Source organism: Opisthorchis viverrini, assembly GCF_000715545.1.
Source record: "Opisthorchis viverrini unplaced genomic scaffold opera_v5_280, whole genome shotgun sequence".
NCBI classification, from domain to species: domain Eukaryota; kingdom Metazoa; phylum Platyhelminthes; class Trematoda; order Opisthorchiida; family Opisthorchiidae; genus Opisthorchis; species Opisthorchis viverrini.
Genome location: NW_008751939.1, coordinates 518,369 through 538,610, shown reverse-complemented (window position 1 = coordinate 538,610; position 20,242 = coordinate 518,369). Strand labels below are relative to the sequence as shown.

Below are 20,242 nucleotides of genomic sequence, written 5' to 3'. Positions count from 1 at the left end.
CGCATAAAGACCAATTTGTCAATAATCAGTGGGATGCATGGCACATAGTAAGCTGAATATTTGTGACTACAGCTGAGTAACATTTTTCACGCCAGATCTCTATATGAAGAGTTACCGTATGTGATGTCCGTAATGACAGTGATGTGATGCCTAAATTTCTTTATACGTATTCTACAGACTGGGACTCTTTTCTTCCGAAGTTGTTATTTTCAACACGGGTACTAAGCAGTTTCACGACAAGAGAAGTCCGGTGAACCCCTCACAAATAAAACCCTTCTAGCATGCTAAAGGTTCTGTATATGACGTCATCCTCACGTGAGGTTCAGGCGTACTGAGTTCAAAATAGCAATATGGAACATTCACATCACCAAAGATATTGTACACTGGCAAAACTTCTATGCCTAATGGTGTACTTCTTCTCAAAATTCGGCTAACAGTTTCAGTCACACTTATCCACTAAACTGGGCTAACTTACCGATGAGATAGTGGCATCGAAATCTTCGGGATACCAGTCAATATACTGAAGCCAGCTGAGAAAAGATCGGTCTACGGCCAGGCTAACTGGTACAGCCACACGAGCCGCAGATGGAATTAATGGAGATGAACTCTTGCTATTGACGTTTTCGTCCGGTTGAACGACAAAAACAAGGGAACAAGGTTTAGGATGAGGACGAATGATTAACCCATCGTGGGTGCTTTTGAGGCGGAACCAAGCCAGAAGTCTCCCACCAGTTGCCTTGATTATCGTAGATGCTCCATCGTCTACAACTTGGAAAAGTGAAAAAAAAAGTAGGTGTAATTATCTGCAAATAGGCCTTTGGGTGTGTAGATGCTCCATCGTCTACAACTTGGGAAAAGTGAAAAAAAGTAGGTGTAATTATTTGCAAAAAGGCCTTTGGGTGTGGTAATCATAGAGTGGTAAAACTGAACAGGCGCTGGGCACACAATCACATCATTTGAGAACCATTGCAAGGCTGGCTGAAAATATGTTTGTTCATGTCTGTCATGCAAACTACGATGTCCATCTAAATTTCACCAACCTCAATCTGTTTGTTTAGGTTAATATGTCTCAGAACTCGCATGAAGGGCATTAGGTGGCCACAAGAATGTTCCTGCCTTTTTTGCTAACTAGCAGTGCATAGTCGCAGAGGTTGAGCAAATTTTTGGCTGGTTCTTCTTCTCTTGAGCGGTTCCGCGGATGATCATCAGACCTAAATTTTCAGCATCAAAGTACATTCCTGTGGGCTTAGTTTTGAATTGTTTTTTGTTATTACAACGCTTGCCTGAGCATAACACTGTTAACAGGGATAGGTTGGACAATTTTGAACAAAACTTCCAAAAATGTTCAAACCATTGCAATCAGCGCCACAGATTCAGCTTGTATAGCCTTCTTTTAACCATGAATCATTTGTCAGGGGACCCCAATGTCTGGAACTCTTTTGATCCACTGAGCATCAAACAGTCCACAGAGACGGCTTATCTACTGGATTTTGTGTCTGTACATGAGTAGCGTTTACATAGCTTAAAAGAGAATATGTAGATCCATCGATTTACAGGCAGACTCTCGGTGTTTAGTTTCAGATTTCGGTTCTTCTACACGCATTTCTCCAGTTTGTCGGAAGCCACACTCGTTTCGGCAACACACAGTCCCACCTAAAGTTCAGCGGCCAAATCAAGAGACAGTGTTCTCTCAAGGTAGCAGAATTCCACAAGGTACTTCACGAATTCCGGTTTAGCCGTGGTTTGCAGAGGACTCCTTGAGAATCTACCTGGTGCAGGTTTGCGCATAATGGACTTCTCATTCGATTCGACGTGCAGGCTAAACTGCGCAGCGGTTACAAACTTCTGAGATGGGCATTGCGGCCCATAATACGTATGTCTAAACAGGCGAAACATGATAACTGGAATACACTTTTCACGGAGCAGACTCTTTGCACTGAAACGTCGAAGATAAAGCAAATGCCAGTGAAGCCGATGATTGTACTGCGTTTCACTGGCATCGCGCGCTAAAGCATCTTACAAGATGGCTGTAAAGTGTCAAGTTATCGTAAACTCACTCTGTCCATGCGGAATGTCAATCACAAAAGGGCAGCGAGAAGGAGTTATCTGCTTGCATTCCGTTGGAGTGGTTTGATCATGGGCACACCAACACACGGAAAGTTTACATTTAGGTGGTAAATCTTGGTAGACCAGTTCAATGGGAAAACAAATTTCGAAGTCGGGCGGCACAGGCGGCAGAAGTATCCGGGATGGAGAACAACGAATGCTGGGTTTAGTTACCCGAATAATGAGTTTGAGGTTCGTGAAAGGAGTGAATCTGCTAGAGGCAGTCTGATTAGTCTTCCCGTCCGTTACATCTTCTGGTGATTTCAGGATTAGAAGAGGTACGTGGAGAATAAAACAGCCGGCCTTTCCTGAGGGGAAAAAACAAAATAGATGCTTAAATAATTGTCTTAATAACGGGTTCATTACTCATAAAGCATTTTTCACTTCGAAAAAAAGACTGAATTGTTTGAGGTGCTATGAATCCGGCAAGCCTACTGTTAGTATGTCAAAGTAAGGATGTTCATACCTTGAAGGAACAGATTTCAGCCAGTGAGTTGAGGCGTCTATGAATTGCTAAAGCGCAACCACCACAAAAGTGTGACAGCTTTCGATCATTATAAATGTAATTAAGCTCCCAACAGAATAATTAATAGTATGCAAAATTCGTCCTGATGAGAAGAGCTTCAGAAATTCAATCAGACTACCTTTGATAATACCACCGTTTGTCCAAGTTCAGTGGACCCTAGGTTCACAAAAGCTACTTATCTACGTATGATTCCAGAAACATGGGATTTGAAAAGGCGGCAGCCTCGCTACCTTCTTACACTTCCCAGAATGTCTGACAAGGAAGAAAGCGCCTCGGAAATCTTATGTTCTTTGTGCATAGAACCGGAGTGTCGGTTTGTCAATCAGATGAAGTTAGTCAATAGTTGAGTTCTGAGTGGCGATACTCAAGCAGCTGGTAATATGAACATTCTGAAGGTTACTGATCATAAAGAACTTACTTCTGGACTGCCGTACTTACTTAATGACAGAAAACTGGCGCAAACGGTTTTGCGATCGACTTTTAAGGGTGCGCGCCAAATTTTTAGACATTCATACACATACTTAAGATGCAGAATTTGCATTAAATTGGTTACTGCATGCTCATTTTGACTGGAATTTCTGTAGGAATCAAGAATTTTATGAAATGGTTATAAATAATTCACAGGAAGACTGTAAAAACCAAGGATGAATGAATACTGCAGTTAAATATGTTTCCGACAGTGCATCCAGTGAAATCCATGTAGCCCTGTATTTGTTACGTGCTTCTTTATTCAACAGTGAGTCCTCTGCAAATACTCACTTGACGACGAAAAAGCAGTCTACGGCTTAATTAGATACAATAAGAGTAACTTTGTGGTTCCCTGAGTAAAACCCAATTAATGAAGGTTACATGGCAAGAAACTACCAGATTAGCACCCGGCAGCTTGTTGCACCTAGCCTTCGACGTGCGCATGAATGCAGATCAGTGCATTTATAAGCCCTATGCTTACCAGCCGGTTTTCAATCAGTCTGGAAGCGCAAGAAATAGAAACTACCGTGTATATGTCAGTTTTCCTCTGTCTTCGTTGAAAATTGACCATTCTACTGATCAGCTTCTCATTCGTACGGCTGGTCTTCCAGCCTACACACAACCTACACTTCTAGGTTTAAAACTTCGGGTCAAAACTAAGTCCAAGAGCAACAACCGGGGAGATGAAGATTAGGACTCATGATCATAAATTGTTGGACAAACAGGGGAAAAATTGGAAGGCTTAGGTTGTTTGCTTTGTGAGATATTGCCTCAGAATCACTCACGTGGACTGAAGCGGATGGTAAATCTTTCTTCATCAGTAGAGTTTGAAAAGGAGCCGTCAATGAGTTCATCAAGTGTTGAAGTACTCCCTTTGTCTCTATCAATTGAAATAATTCCCAGCTTCCCCTTGTTGAATCGTTGCACTTCGTTTAGGTCCAGTGTCCAGAAAATTGGCTGGTCTCGAACCGCCTTGATACTGAATGACTTTTGTTCGAAAAGTAAGGTAATTGATCAGATTGTGGTATTGGTGATGGCATTAAGGGATCAAAGGTAATCACAGTGAACACAAATACATACCTGCATCATCCTCACAAACGGATCCTGAATATGTTAAGTGGCCCCCGCATAGGACGAATAAACTGTACAAAACTGTTACGTAGCAACGCATTTTATGGCTAAGATAAAGATGATCGCTCAGCTGTAATACCCTTTTGGTGCCTAGCTGCTGTTTCGCCCAAAGCAAGCACGAGGACTGGGATACTGCCAGGTTGCCAAAGCCCAGACAGGCGAACGTGAAAGGCAGAGGTTGGGTTCGAACCACGGACCTTCCGGCCAATAAATCCCCGCTCCAATCACTGAGCCATCTCGCCCCTTGTGGCTAACATGACTACCAGAAGGCAAGTTCATTTGATACTTTGGAGAATCTGTGTAAGCTGTCTAATGTAGGCGGTTGGGTCAGCCGGCTCAGGACAACTGCCGACCGTAGAATTTTAGATAAATGCAATCCTCATATCTCACTAGAAATGAAGTCGGAGAGATGATTTTTGATTTTGATTTGATGTCACTTGCTTCCATTCTCCTAATAATTTTTGCGCAGAAGTGTATTCATTCCTATGATTTTGGAAGCTTCAAAGTTATAGTTTTGGCGAGACTCCACCATAAACGCATAAAGTATGCGTTATGATGAAATGGGTACAATACCCAGGGAAACATTGTATGATATAATACGGGGTACAGTAAAAATTACTACAGATGTAAAAAGCTAATTCATGCTAGGGCTCATCTGGACTGGGACACACATAGCAGGTCTTACGCAAACAACAGAAGGGGTTTGGCGGGCATCAGCCAAGGAGCCTTCTTATTACCCATTCATTTAGTCTGCAACATATGGGTTTTAATTAAATTAATGAACCAATGGAATACTCCCGATCAGATTCATGTCACCTGAAGATGTTAAAAATACAAGCGCGATCATGAAATAGTGATTTCCTTCTCAAAAGTCCTTAAAGGAATGCTCGGAACCGGTTAAAATTCGTTGTCCTCAGATAAAAGTACGACAGGCTCTGGACCAGTTAAATTTACGTTGTTTTTACATATTTCTCACTGAGTGCCTTTTCCCAATCCGAGTATTATCATTCGGGTGTTTAGTTGCACCGTAAATGGTTGACTGGAAACAAACCAATAAGCTGAAACCAGACAGGCCCTCACAGTTAACGAAGCTGGATTTTAGGAGAGCGATTTGTTAGATCAGTGCTTTTCGTTTATTTTTGCATTGGTTTGCAATATGGGCGGATGAGTAGACCGGGACACCTGTAGTTATACAGACAGACAGCGGTTTAGCATTACATCATTTCGTAACACCTCTAACAGAGAGCTTATGAGATTTATTCGAAGATTGATCAGAGATTAGCTAGCCCAGTGATTACTTTGACTGATGTTCAGTTCATGAACTGGCGTCCTCAGAAGAAGCGCTCAGCGTCCGCCAAAAATGCACCAAATTGGTATGCGTGTGAAAGTAAACTGCACATTTTCTGCGGGATTTGACCATGCGTTTGGTCTCAAATTGCTTTTCTACTTCATTTCAGTTCTTTGTGACGGACTCCAGAAAACTTGCACTTTTAATATTAAGAAATTAAGTGCAAAGCAAAATATGTCTATCTTATGCTTCTTACTTTGAGTAATGGAACCGCACTACTTGACCAGATTTCATTCTTTGGTGTCACATTGTGGCAGGACGCTTAACAGATGTCAGTTAAAATAAATGGTACTCCAGTGTGAAAGCAAGATTCATTGTTCCTTTTATCGGTCATATGAACTCAGGGCTTAAATGAATTAACTCATCTTGAGTAACTCGATCACATTTCCAACACTGCTAGATTGTTTTTAGTGAACAATTAATGAAAACTTGCTACGCAGGATAGATATGGAGATACACTTTAGGAGTCCACTTTACCCGCATCAGCTCAGTTAAGCAGCAGTTGAAATACGTGCACAGAGGACGGATTAGTTGGGGTCCCACGTTTCACAGTGCGCTTTGTTTCCTGACTTATCGGTATGACATCTGAACTTTATGCATGACCTTAAAATGTAAGGTGCAACTGGTCGCTACTTCGACAAATCTTATGGTAAATCGGGTGAGGGCGACTGATAGAGTCTATGTGGGACTTACCGCGGTACGCTTGGAGGCTGGTAACCTGAGAGTATGATTGAGCTATCTGGTTTGAAAACGCTATTATAGACGTTTATTGTGGAGGAAAATAAAGTCGACGGAAAAAATTGTGTATTCAAATCCCCACGGAACATTCCATCCTAATAATGAAAACCCAGGGGTCATCTCTCCAAACAACAGTCCAGGACACCGGGTCGGGGAATTAGCGTCTCGTTCCAGATTATTCACGCTCAGTTCGGTAAACAAACGGCCATTAAGTATACCTGTACCATACGCAATATTGGAATTTCTCAATCTTAATTTCTACCCACCCGAAATGAGATTCTCAGGTTGCATTTCCCCATAGGTCACGACCAAACATTCCGTGTACTGACAGACTGCTAGTATATGCTGAAAATCTTTTCCCGTATCAGGCATGATCCATAGTGAAGATCTTTCTGTCTCTGGCAGATAAGACACGTTTGTTCCGTGCCCACCGCTGGGTGCATATTGTGCGGACCTAAGGGATATTTATCGACTGGATTATTGAAATATCCTTATCGGCAAGTGGAACTCTTTCATGAGCCAACATGATTCTTGTGCGCTTTGATGCCCAATTTGTGCACCAGGTGTACAATTTAAAACAAAAACCCGATAAATATGCTGACAAGTTCATTTGTCAGTAGTCATTCAAAAGGCTAAAATGGTACGGATGAGTTTTTCATACCCACCTGCTGTTGCTGTGTAATGGCAACTCCAGGGGTCGTTTCGAGAGGAAAGTTGAATTGCACACATCTGTCGACGGGGTAGATATCGACTGGTTGTCGAAGCCCAATAGCCAAAACTCTGTGTGAGATATCGTGGGAAGAGCAGTGCTTTGTTACACTTCCGTCCGACTGCTCCTGAAATGCTGACACGTTGTTTATTTTCACCGGAAGACTGAAGTCGTAGACAGCGACCTGAGACATTACAAACACAAGTATAAGTTAAGACAAAACTTAGACGGCATGGGTTGCTATATGTAAGCGCATGCTGTAAGGCAGTGTTTCCTACAATATGACTGAAAAGTGTGAACATGTAACAGTGGAAATTTTGACAACGTGGAGCGGTGCCTACCCTCTGTATTGGTGCTCAATTAGCATGCGTTTTCTGTCTATCAAAGTGTCCAATCAAGATATCACACATTCCATCCAGTTAGCCCTCATCAACATCCCCATGTAATCCAATCCAGTGCAAATCACTACGAGAGGTGGATGAACTTGGCCACTTTCTATGTGCGTACAAGTGGGTGTGTACACTATGCTTAGGATATGCCTCCGTTTGTTGTTCCGCTGGCTGAGGCGTCATTGTTGAGATCCCTGCTTGAAATCTAGCTATTGTGCCAACTGAAGTGTGCTGTAAGTTCAGGCCAGCTAGGCGAGACTTTGGCGGTTGCCGCGGTTCGGTTGTGTAGTGATCTCTGAGCAAGCCCATTCTACGTGTGATCACTCTGATCCCTTCTTGCCACCGGGTCTGTTGGCCGATATGAAGGTTTTTATTACGGAAATATTGGAGATAATACTAGGAAAGTTTAAGCTCAGACCTAATGGAAAATTCAACAGATTTCAACAGAAAATGGAAGCGTCCAATAGAAGCTATAACCAGCGATTTTGCGTGAAACAGCCAAATCAGACAAACTTTTATTCAACCTGCCCAACAGAATCTTATCGTACAATAAGAAGCACTTGATAAAAAGAGAGCTGAATTTCACCTCTACCCGTAAACCGTAAAGTACTCATAGCTATAGAGCCCGCACTCTTGCAGCTCCCGGTAGAGAGAAAAGAAGTCAGATTAGGTGTCCGCAATAGTTAAAAAAAACAAGGACGAATCTGAAGCAACCTGTCACGGGAGGAGATAGGTCCACTGAAGTCACTAGAGAAAGACAATACATACACGTCACCAAAGGGGACAAGGACAACTTATTGGTTGTTGTGAATCGAAAGGACAGTGAAGACAAACTGCTCGTACATCTAGCACGGCGCGCTTACGAGAAGATCGAATCGCAGAAAGAAAGTCCAACTCTCAACAAGACCAAACTTTGGGTTAGCGTGTGGGTACGCCAGCTAAACCCCAAGCCCGACCAAGTGTGGTGGTATACACTTACGCCAAAATTCAGTAGACCTAAAACATTCCACGGGTTTTCAAAGATGCACAAAACGGGTACCCCCGTACGTGAACCATACTAGTTCTTAAACCTAAAACTTAGTTTTTGGGCCCGTATTATCAGCTAGTGAAAAGTAAGGTGAATGACTCAATTTTTTAAAGTAAGCATTCTCCAGTCTACCCACATCAGTGGAAATGAAACCGTAATCAGCTTCAATGTGACGTCTCTTTATATTAAGTTAATGATTGATGGCTGTTTATCTTTTCTGTCCTCTGTTTTGTGTGGTGATACATCTCTAGCATAGATATCTGCCTTATCCCCTATTAATATTATTAGTGGCGTTGAACTGTGCCTATGCACAATTTATTCCGCTTTTCAAAATTTACAATACAGACAAACTGTCAGTGTATCTATGTGCTCTACAGTATCACGCATAGTGGCCAATCGTTTCTTGCATCATGTTAAACTAAGTGACTTTGCTCATCCACGACGCACCTGGCTTTGATACATTGACGATATGTTTGCGATCATATCAGCTGCACAACACAAAGCATTCTTAAACTAGTTGAACGAATAATCTGTTAGTATCAACTTCACGATGGGAACTGAAAACCAGCAGAGGACTATTTATTTCTTGGTTTTCAAGTTATCTTTTAACACCATCAAACACATCGCGTCCACACTACGTCAAACGTGCATTTGTCGGATCTTTGGTGAATGGTGTCAAGTTACTACGCTCGGATGAATCCATAGAAGCAAGTGAACTTAAGTGACCCAGCAAGATATTACAGGAAAATAACTACCCCATAAAGCTCAATGCTCAACAAATGGAGAGGAGACTGCCCGGAGTGGTGAGGCCGAGGGACGAGAACCAGATGACCGCCGTGGGAATATTTTATAGCAATGGCTTTTCAGGCGCCATTCGAAAGGCACTTCACAGTGGTGATAGTAAACCATTCTTCCGCACTGATAGCACTTTACAACGACACCTCGTAAGGGCTAATGGCCCTGTTGAACCGCAACAGATCACAAATTGCTTCCACCAAATTCCCTGCGCAGAATGTCCGACTAGATACATAGACGAGACAGCCAGGCAACTCCATCTGCGAATCGTAGAGTAGAGACAACATACGCGTTTTCCTCCTCGAATTCCAATCGAGTTCAAAACACCTGAAGACGATTCAGTGATTGCATCCATCGAGTCATCAAATCAACTTCGGTGGCAGACGTGTACTGTAGGCAGGAATAAAGTCAAACGTGGAACCGGCTTGCTCTGAAGCCTTAGAGAGAATACTTTCTTAAACAGATGAAGAAAGTTGCTAATGATCAAAGTAAACTATGCACTGTGCAGAATAAGAGTAACAATTAACTGGACCTGTGCACAAATTCCATGCTAATAGATGTACAGAAATAAGACACACACAACGGCTACCGGAAGACTTTGTGGCATCTTCTTGTAATCACAATGTAAATGCGGTGCTGCAACACAGTCCTAATCGGACGAAGCCTTTTTCCGATTGTACGGTGCAGTGTCAAACACGTAGATAACAGTCCACAATAAAAACTATGCCTGAAAGTAGAACGCTTGTGCTGTTTGTTGTATTCTCGCTACTTACATCAGTCGGACTGAAACGTAAATGGCCATTCCATTTGGTACCCGGACTGAGTTGAATATTAGTGCAAAGGTTCAGTTCGTTTTCCATTGTCGACGAATTCCCATTTGTCGACTGTGTCCCATTAACAAAAAGCTTGTCGAAATTGTCTCCTGAAGCACACTGTGTGATGGAACAAATCGGGCTTCGCAACTTCCGTGGGCTGCTATCGCTGTCTGGAGAAGTATTCGGAAGTAACCTGAAATCTGGATACTTAGACAAGTTGAAAGTCAGCACTGCCTCGACGGGGCCACAGTTTTCAAACTCGAGTGGAACAGTCGCTGATCCACCAACATAGACACCTGAAAATGTGACAAATCAAGAGCGATAGCATTTTGTGTACTTCCTCGCGAAATAATAAATTATATTATATATACATATATATATTATATGAGTAGTACATTACATATATACTGCTCTACTTTGGAAGATCGGACGCTTCTAAGAAAAAGGAAACCGTCCACTTAGTAGAGATGTTTATTGATGACACGAGTCTCGTTGACTTAAATGCTACCTTCCGAGAGGTGTGGAATTCTTAGCACCATTTAAAGCAATTTGAAATTGTTTTAGTGCTCACGAAAAAATATTGAGCTCTATTCGAAGCGCTGTCATACCACGAGTCTCGTTGACTTAAATGCTACCTTCCGAGAGGTGTGGAATTCTTAGCACCATTTAAAGCAATTTGAAATTGTTTTAGTGCTCACGAAAAAATATTGAGCTCTATTCGAAGCGCTGTTATACCAAACTATATATCTCTGTGTACAGGTGGGAAAATTCCCGAATCCGAAAGGGATAAAAGAGAATGGCGGAAGTTGGTTAGCATACACTCAACACTTTAAAAACTACTGACAGTAAGGCTCACAAGAAATATTTTCATTAAATGTCGTAGCCTGCTTTCCACAATATGTTATGATATGCCCAAACCCTTTCTGATATTCTCTCCAATAACCTCAACCAAGTTGCATCTTTCACACTTTAGGTGAAAAAATACAATTTATTGAAAAAAATTTTCGAACTGCGTGCTCTAGTACCTTAGTGGTAGTTGATACATCTACAGGGTCTTAGCAATGTGAGGAGATTGTGCTCATCGTTTAATTGGTTGTTTTACAGTTGGTGCCTTCCCTTATCGCGTTTTGCTGTCTTTAGAATACCTTACTTTCATCAGATTTGTTCTATGTTCTGATCGTTGATTTCGCCTCCGGTATTGAACCTTTATTTACCTTACATTCCGTTAGTTCATCCAAAAATCAATTTTTAGCTTTCGTCGCTTGGGCATTTTGGTTCAATTTTGTTATATTTGGTTACATATGTGACAGTAAAACATCTTTGGTTGTTGTTGATGTGCTGTGCATCTAAGCGATCATGCGGGTAGATTGATCTGCTCGATAGAACAGTGTAGTTCCGGGAATTCTAGGTTACATTACAGTCTTGCGTCATGCTTGGTTCTTTGATTATGCCTTGATCTAGTGAGCATTACACCCGAGCAGTTTTGGTTTCTGACCAGCGTATAATCTTGGAGGCTCACCAAACGCTCGCATGATTTGGAGTAAGGCACCATCAAGCTAAACACATTGTTAGGTATGAAGTGGATTAAAAAATGAATAAATCTTCGTGATTCAAATGCTTGGAGTTTGATTCAAGTACAATACGGTCGTGAAATGGGAAGAAATCAGTGTAAGCTGGCGAAGGCTGATGCCTAATATGATCCTGGGAGTGGTTTTCTGACCAGAGGGCCCAGAGAGAATAAAGGCTGCTAACGCTGAAATGTGGTGGCTTGAAATATGGAACACTACCATCAGTCAGTCGTAGACAGAAATACGTAGCAAGATGAAATTTGTCATTACCTACAAAATAGACGTGGATTATGCCATCAATAAAACGTTTTTCTACAATACCATGACTGCTTTAGTCATAAATTGCTTTCCACACAACTATGACTTGTTATCTAGAGCAACGTATTGTGATCGCTCCCCAGACCGTAACACACATGACATGACCCTGGGATTTTTTTTTCGCGCTTATTTATCGGCAAATCGTACCAGTGTCTTTTTTCGTATTTTGGCTTGACACTGTATGGGTTCAGTAGGCTCACACGGAGAACGGACTACAACGGGCAGTACGGTAAGCCTTACTGATTTCCAGCCATAACTGCGGCGTATAGTAAATCAAAACGTTCACATAATTGACTGTTTTTATCTCCGAACTGCTCAGAAATCCGGTATAGCAATTCTCGATAGCCTTCTGGCTCAAATTTTTAATAGTTGTGTAGGTCATGGAGGAGGAGGATCGTGAGACTGCAGACAAAGCAAAAGGCGGCTTGCGTTAAATTTTGATAAACTGAGTCATTCCTGGCGATCCTTGCGACGAACACTGATACATCTGGTTTGCACCCTTTCGGTGCCCCTATTGATTGTTCAGGCGATGGAGCAAAATGTCGCAATTTTGGGGAGCTACCCGTGACGCAACGATAAGGTTTGTGCGCATTCATTATATTAGAGACGAGCCGTTCTGACGATGAGCTATGGCTGGCGTTTTCGTAAGCCGATACCTTGCTAACAAACAGCGTCCTTTGTCTGTTTAATGGCTAGCATTTGAAACAGAATTGTGCGGAATGTCAAGTGGACGACTACAAATGGGAGTCCACTGATAATTGATCATGATAGGTCAAATTAAGTTGAAACAGAAGTTATCTAAATAGACACAAGTATAGGGGACCCGGACGCAGTTTACCCGGACTCTGAGCACTGTTGAACCTAGAGAGGCCAAGAGACCTTCTAAAAGACCGTGACCATGCTCTTGAATGTAGGAGCATGTTTCACTTCTCTTCATGCAGGAGGATTACGAGGGACACGAATCCAACTGTAACAACATCTATGTATATATATACCAAAACAAGGACAGAGATGCACCATAAATCTGACCTGATCGATCAACCTCTTTAGCGAACAGGACTCCACAACCAACAGGCTGCGAACTTTACAAGAAATGGAAGAAATCAGCAGGATATATGAGGGGGGTTGAAATCAACGGACAAGCTTAAGCCGAGTAGGCATAAATGAACAACGTAGTGGTCGTAAATAATCGAAAGCATGACCAGTCGCCTGAAAATATGATTGCAAAAATGAGGAGACGTTGAGTTAAGATAATACACAGTTAGAAGGGGTCAGTAAAATGTAAGAAAGGGGACTGAGGTAAATTCTTCCTACTGATAAACCAAATATCAAGAAGACGGAACGCAAAATAAAAGAAATCAAGAATGAAACCACTGTTTAACCAGAATACTACCCACTCACACACGTTAGCAATATCAGATTATTTTGCGTAGCCCTGTAAAATATTTAACTAAAGCGGGGACTCAGACAGCTCTGGGAACGTCTCTCCAAGAGATCTCCTGGGTTTATTTTTAGAAATGTGACACTCCTGAAAAAAGGTGGGCAAGATGACCCGAAAAACAAACGCATCTGCGCACCGATGAAATCTCCTTGATTAACGACAAAATATATGTGGCCCAACTGCCAAGCTAAGCAAGCTTACATGACTAATTAATCAGCAAACAGTTTTTGAGCTGTAAACTCAAACAAATACCATATTCTTTGGCAATATCTGATCCTTGCTTGTCTGATGATTACTCTGCTTCTTAACCCTCAGTTTAAAACAAGGGACACAATTTGACATACTTGAGGCCGAACAATGTGTTCAGAACAAGTGATATGGACATATGTTTTCAGGTAGCTACGCGGAGAGATGATGAGGGTCATTACCTGGATGGACTGGCTGTGGTCGTAGAATATTATGATGAAGTTGCAAAAGGTACATTGTAAAGCCCATGTGTGGAATCATGTGAGCCTTAAACTGCCACGCGCTATGTTATATGTGTTGTATCAGAAAACAATTTCGAGCGTGGGAGTGACTATAAACAGACGAAATCAAGCTTTAGATTCTCTTTAGTGTTCGATTTATATTCTTATCATGATATACATAAAATCCCGCAATTTTCTCCAGCTCACCACTTGTCTTGGTTGTCTTTGCCCACAAGCTTTTGAAAGTGAATCGTTCTAGAATCAGCCATCCCTCTTCAGGAGGAATAATTAACATCCCTGTGGGTTCACCGTTCGGTGCAAAACAATTCTGTGAAACAAACCCCGCTGAACCATCAAAGGTTGAATTTTAGCGAAACAGCTTGTTGACCTCAGATAGGAAAGCACTTGTTACACTTTTCACTTAAACGGAATGTAGAAATATCCACAAAAGAAATTCAAAATATGAACTAAGGATAAAAAGTAGTGAAAATTAGCATTTTTGACTAGATAGCTCACTTAGCACTGTACAGTCTATAAGGGTTAAAGAGTCGCCCATTGGTCAAGCATATTAAGCGTCAAACTACGTTGGAATGATAAAGTAATACCGTTTTTTTTTCAAAACTGAGTGCTCCGTAATGAACGTCGATATGTCTGGTTTGACACTTGAGCAAATAAGGTGCGCAAACCTGGTCACAATGTAGAGGGGCATACCGTTAAATTGCAATAATGTTGTTGAAGAACGAATTTGTGGCGTCATCACCGTGCCGCTAATGCAGCAGCTTGTTTTCCTTCCCCCACGTCCATGGAGTACGACAATTTTTTCAAACTTGCCGATGGAGTACGGCGTGCATACCACCTGGAGAGAAAGACAGAATAAATTGTCACGGAAGGAGTGCTGAAGCAGTACAAAAGTATCGGCTGTTACTACGAGTAATCACAATGTTCCTTTTTATTGATTGTAATTTTCGCATTATTCATCTGTGTCAGTACCGCAGTTTTTATCCCGCTTCCTGACACTTACATGCACTTCAAAGGAACCATTGCTCTGCAGCACTGAGAACATTTTATCTCCCAGAATTGGTCCAATCTATAGTCATTATGACTATAAGATCTCGAGATGCAAAACAAGTACATCCAAAATGCCATAAAAAAAGACCTCTATTCGCTGGAATATTTTCCACTTTCGAACTATGGCTTTACCGGGCTTTTGTATGGCTGGGCTAAATACCAAAACAAGATTCTGGTAAGGCATTTATTGACCCTCTAAGTGCTCTTCTCCTAGTTTTATGAAGCGTTACTTCAAGTGAAAACGCTGTGAGATACCAAGGGTGCATGACGTTGTATAATTTGTTGCTTTCTGAACTAAATACCACAATTACCTTCAGTCAACCAGCAGATTGATTCATGGGTCGATTATTGCGTGAATAGTTCCCAAACGAGATGCTTAGCATTAGGGTCGGGTTAGTACGGTACGGTAGAATAAACACATGGTGAGAAGATCAAAAAAGAATAACTAACCTCTAAGTCCACATGGCCTCCGGCAGGTATTTCAAAATCAACTGGTTTTATGGAGCAGTCAACATAATCATATGAGCTTTGAACCACTGAATGTTTCGGTTTTACCTTATCGTCCACACTTATTCGACAAAATGCGGGCGCATTGCCCACACTGTTAATTCGCATAATTCTCTTAACCGGGAGAGCATAAGCAATTGATCCAAGACTCAGGTTACTCGCAGCAAAGACAGCCACACTTGGAGGCAGTTTGACAACACAGAGGAGATCCACTTGTTCACATACGTTGAAGTTGTGTAAGGTAGGCATTACAATGTTGTTATCCGGTGGTTCATCATGCACCTTCAAGCGAAACGTCTGTTTCTTCGGTGTGTTGAATGATGGATGGTGAACTACTTCACAAACAAGATTGGAAAAGGGTTCCACGGTGCCTGCAGTTGGGAAATTTTAGTTATGACTCGTAGTTTTGTGAATTTTACCTAGGTAGTGCATCTATCATTTTAGAATAAAGAAACCGCGGTTAGTCCTTTAAACATACACAAATTTCTTGGACACATAGAAACAACGAACAATTTCCACTTTATCGAGGCTTGATTAAAAAGGATGCAAAACGTCAGTCACAGGAAGGGTGAATGCCAGAAATTTTAGTGGTCCAGTTTTGTTGAATTAAACAAATTTCATATCTTGTTTCAAGTTATTCATGGACCCCTGGCAAAAAGAATCGCAACAACAGCAAAGTGGACAGCTTTTAAAACTACGGGCTTATCAGTTGCTTGTCGACTGAAAAAAATCCATACAACTTGTTTTTCAGTTTTATGGCTGCAGGCAAGCTATCCCGCAGAACCTGTGAAGTGAATATTCGATGCAATATATAATTAACATCCAGAGTCAGCAGTTAAAAGGTCACGGTCAGTCTTAGCGACATATTACCAATCAGAGCATCATCAGTGGTTATCGATTGTTCATTTGTTTACCGCTGTCCACCAAACTCTTTGGACCGCATGACACTGTCCGACAGGCTTCGCAGGCTCAAAACAAGCTCCTAAAGTACTAGGCTGACTAGACAGGTTACCGTGTAACCATAAACTGCCCAGTCGATGAAAATCATCAAGGGAACCCAGTAGAATCGCTACAGTTCACGAGTGTCATCAATAATTTCGTCGAAGAGCGTTAGACAAATGAGCTACTCAACCTTGTGCAATGCTGCTAAATTAGTGAGATTACCTCAGTCTGTCAAATAAGGTGAACACGAAAGACACGTAATTTTCTTCGTCTCAGAGCATTGAAAAAAGGACAATGAATAAGGATAGGCACAGATATATATATGATATTTTCTCAATGACACTCATGAAGTCGAGGGTTCGCTGCATGATTACGAATCCACCGAAAGGAGGTAAACTGTTACGTTGACTAGTCCAAGACAACTGAAATTCGAACTGGGGTTCAAACACGTAGGGAGGGCTTCGAACGCGATATTGGTGCGGTCTCAGCATATCACATGGCAAGCGAGTTTCAGCGACATAGATTAATATTAATTTCCGAAGTACGGTGAACCCACAAGATTACGTCCCATCTCCCCAAATTATCCCGGGAAATACTGTGGCAGCTAGAACTATTGTATGGCAGGAACGCGGTTTTTACAGCTAGTGATAATGAGCAGCTTTTGTATGCGTCATTCCCAACAGGTTGCAGCTCCGCATGCCATAAGTTTAGGGAACTCATTTATTCTGTTGTGCAAAATGCTCGATGACTGTGTAGTTTGTCACACTTAGCGGGAGCTGGCTAAGACGAATTAGTCACTTTTGACCGAAAAGAACTGTACGTTTCACTATACCACGATTTCCTACTGTTTAGCGACCTAGGATACTGGTATTTTTGTACATTTCAGGAAACAATTCTCACCTACAGGGTCGCTCGTGTAAATTTAATACTGGTTTTTGCTGAGTCTCCTGAGGAAACGTTAAGACTAGTGTTTCTTCCTAGGGTCAATGCCGGCAGTTTCATATATTCAAAAACATTTGGAGATGTACATGAAACCGCTGTTGTTAACAATGTCGACAGCACGTTGTGTTTGTATTTCAGTAGGTTGAAATCACGTAAACACATAGGAGGATGTGACCATGTAGGTTTACTTCCAACTATATATATATATATATATATTCAGCGGAATACTCAGACATGTCAGTGTGTTATCGGCTACCTCCTAATGTCGCAGTAAGGGCTGGATAGGTGCTTGAGAACATCTGCGTGTTTACCGCATCTTTGGCCATCACCGTTGTCCATTAGGCAAACTGTACTCTATCAGCAATGTTCCTCTACCGTCTTAAGTAAACTGATTAACATCAGAAATCGTCATTGTCCAGTTGTGATACTTGCCAGTAAGGCGAATTCAGCATCCTAAAGCTTTGATTTTGTTGCAAAACAGTAACAGTTCTTCAAAAAAACTGGCGCGAAAAGAAAAACAGAATATTCAGTCAATCGGAAAAAGTTTGCAGTCGATTGAGAAGTCATCGTTTCAGAAAGCCTTGGTAAACAAACCGCACTCACCACCAACAATCGTTAATTGACACCCAACACTGATCTAGTGCGCTAATATGAAGATGTCTTACTCACTGGTTCTCCGTTTGCTTTAAAACCTGACCAACTTGGTGACCTGCTCATTTGGTCTGATAAAGCTTTTGTTACAAAAGCGAAACAATGCCCAAGTTAAAAAATACGGATTGTTTACCAAGCCCCTTCTGAAGAAAAGAATACTCTTCGATACCACCAGCGTACGCAGGCGATCGGTTGTCTCGCGTGGTGCCACACTGGTAAAAAGATGAAATTCCGCATGGTGCGTGCGACCTTTGAGGCTAAGATTTTCGAGCTCGTCACCAAACACTTTTCCAAAATTTCAACCACTCCAAGAAAAGGTTTCAAGGCTTCGAATAACGATCACGTCAGGTTATGTTGGAGGGAGTTTGATAGTGTTGAAGAAATTCACTGAGTACCTGATTTACCGGGAAATGACGTTTATAGAAAAAACCCATCGTTCCACCTGTAAATAAGTTTTCATATTTATTCACAGCCACGTCAGTTAAATAAAAATGAAATCGTCCTTCGAAAAAATCTGAGAGGTTTTGGAGTTTCAATAAAGATTTCAACTTCCAAGTAAAGCTTCCCTATGCCTGAAACCCAAGACTTCTGTAGGACTGTTCCATCGTTATAGAACTGTGTGCATCGCAAAATTTCAAGCAAAAACTGGAGGATACCACTGCAACACCTGTAACATTCACTTGTACCCTGGGAGGATGTAGCGTTAACTACACAATTGATAACCTTATTGATCAGAGGCCTGGAATGGGCTTTGCAACCTTTAGTCCGGGAGCATCTGAGAAACTGATGTACACAGTTCATACGAGTCTCAGCCCATCCGATTAATGGTAAGATTTTAAGATTTCAAAACCTTTGTGAAGCTTTTTGCAACCAGCTATACCCACAATGTTTGTTTCACAATCGATGATCTCATCCAATCAATGACTGGGACTTCTGCTCCTTGACCTTCATCTTGACGTCCTTCGCATCTCAGCTTAGTAGCCGGAAGTTGCCACGTGCGCCTTATTCAGAGTGCAAAAGAATAATACTGAAGACGCCCAGCGAGTTTCTCTGTCAGAACATCCTCAAAGATGGTAACTTCTAAAAAGTCGCCATCGACGGTGAACACGACGAACTGTTTTAACTGGCAAAATCATCTCACAAACTTCCGCTATTTTCGTTGTGGAAGAAAACACAGTGTCAACACTTTTATATCAGCCGTATTCAGTTTAAAGCGAAAGTGAGAATTTTAAATAAAGAACTGCATATACTTGGGTTGGTGTCTCCGTTTGCCTTGTTGAATACAGGGAGGGATAAAGACAAGGTTGAGGATATATAAACTCTTCTGTCCTATTATCCAGAATGATAATCTTGCGACAACACAACCGCAATCCACACCTACCTTTGTCACAGTGAATGCTGAATGAAGCGTCTTCATTTATCTGCTCCCAGCTGAATGCAGTTGACACATTCAGAGGGTTGAACAATTCCACTCTCGTTCGCAGTACACACCCTTTGTTAGTTCGGCTCTGAAAATGTGTGAGATCCAACTCCAAAACCGAGGGATTAACTTCTAGCCGATGTGGAACTCCGTTTGCGGTGATCAAAACAGTTTTGTAGTACTGTCCGCTGATGGAGAAATTCGCGTTACTGAAAGATTAGATGAGATTACTAAGTTAAGTCTTCCAGAATCCTCTACTTTGATCAGAACACTAAGAATACATAGACCAAAAGCTATCGTTTTCATCAGCGAAGCAGACAAAATGTGGAACACGGACGTACAGCAACAAACGGCCGAGAAAACGGTGGGAAAATGTGGTTCGAATGTGGACAGTTGTCGGTAATACCTTCAGAGTGTACAAGATTGTCCATCTGATCTTGGACAAAATTGGTTCGGTGGATTTCTTGGGTTCAGGAGTGTGCGACAAACCGAAGATTAGTTATATGTGTCACCCAGTCGGCTGTGTCTATGACACTGTGTTATCGATGACCTCAGAGGCTTTGTAATGGCATGTGTACATGTTGCACTCACTGGTCCCACAATATATTGTGTTGTTTGTCCCAGCCGCCCGATGTTGATATCTTGAGGTCATAGTCTTCAAAGAAGTGCACTGTGACTTTATCTGGTCATTTCAACTTTTCTGACATGTTAGCATGCAACATGCCTACTTGCTACATTCGTGTTTGTTCCCATATTAATTTCGGTGCTAGTTATATGCATCCAGGTACATGACCCGTTGGAGTGCCTACGCATTTATGAACTCCAAAGGCATACAAGAGTGTCAGAGAAGCAAAGTGTTTACCAGC

General features: G+C 41.8%; 1 protein-coding gene across 1 annotated transcript in view; it reads right to left on the bottom strand.

Moving 5' to 3' along the window:
* Positions 1-20,242, bottom strand: part of T265_14870 (hypothetical protein) — a gene marked incomplete at both ends in the record, with an annotated part of 78,005 nt that overhangs the window by 46,438 nt on the left and 11,325 nt on the right. Inside the window, 9 exons of the mRNA XM_009175605.1 lie at positions 476-768; positions 2,058-2,414; positions 3,886-4,087; positions 4,311-4,481; positions 6,983-7,210; positions 10,011-10,348; positions 14,558-14,702; positions 15,365-15,792; positions 19,338-19,585. Coding sequence (XP_009173869.1) covers positions 476-768; positions 2,058-2,414; positions 3,886-4,087; positions 4,311-4,481; positions 6,983-7,210; positions 10,011-10,348; positions 14,558-14,702; positions 15,365-15,792; positions 19,338-19,585 — 2,410 coding nt within the window. The remainder of the gene's footprint in view (positions 1-475; positions 769-2,057; positions 2,415-3,885; positions 4,088-4,310; positions 4,482-6,982; positions 7,211-10,010; positions 10,349-14,557; positions 14,703-15,364; positions 15,793-19,337; positions 19,586-20,242) is intronic.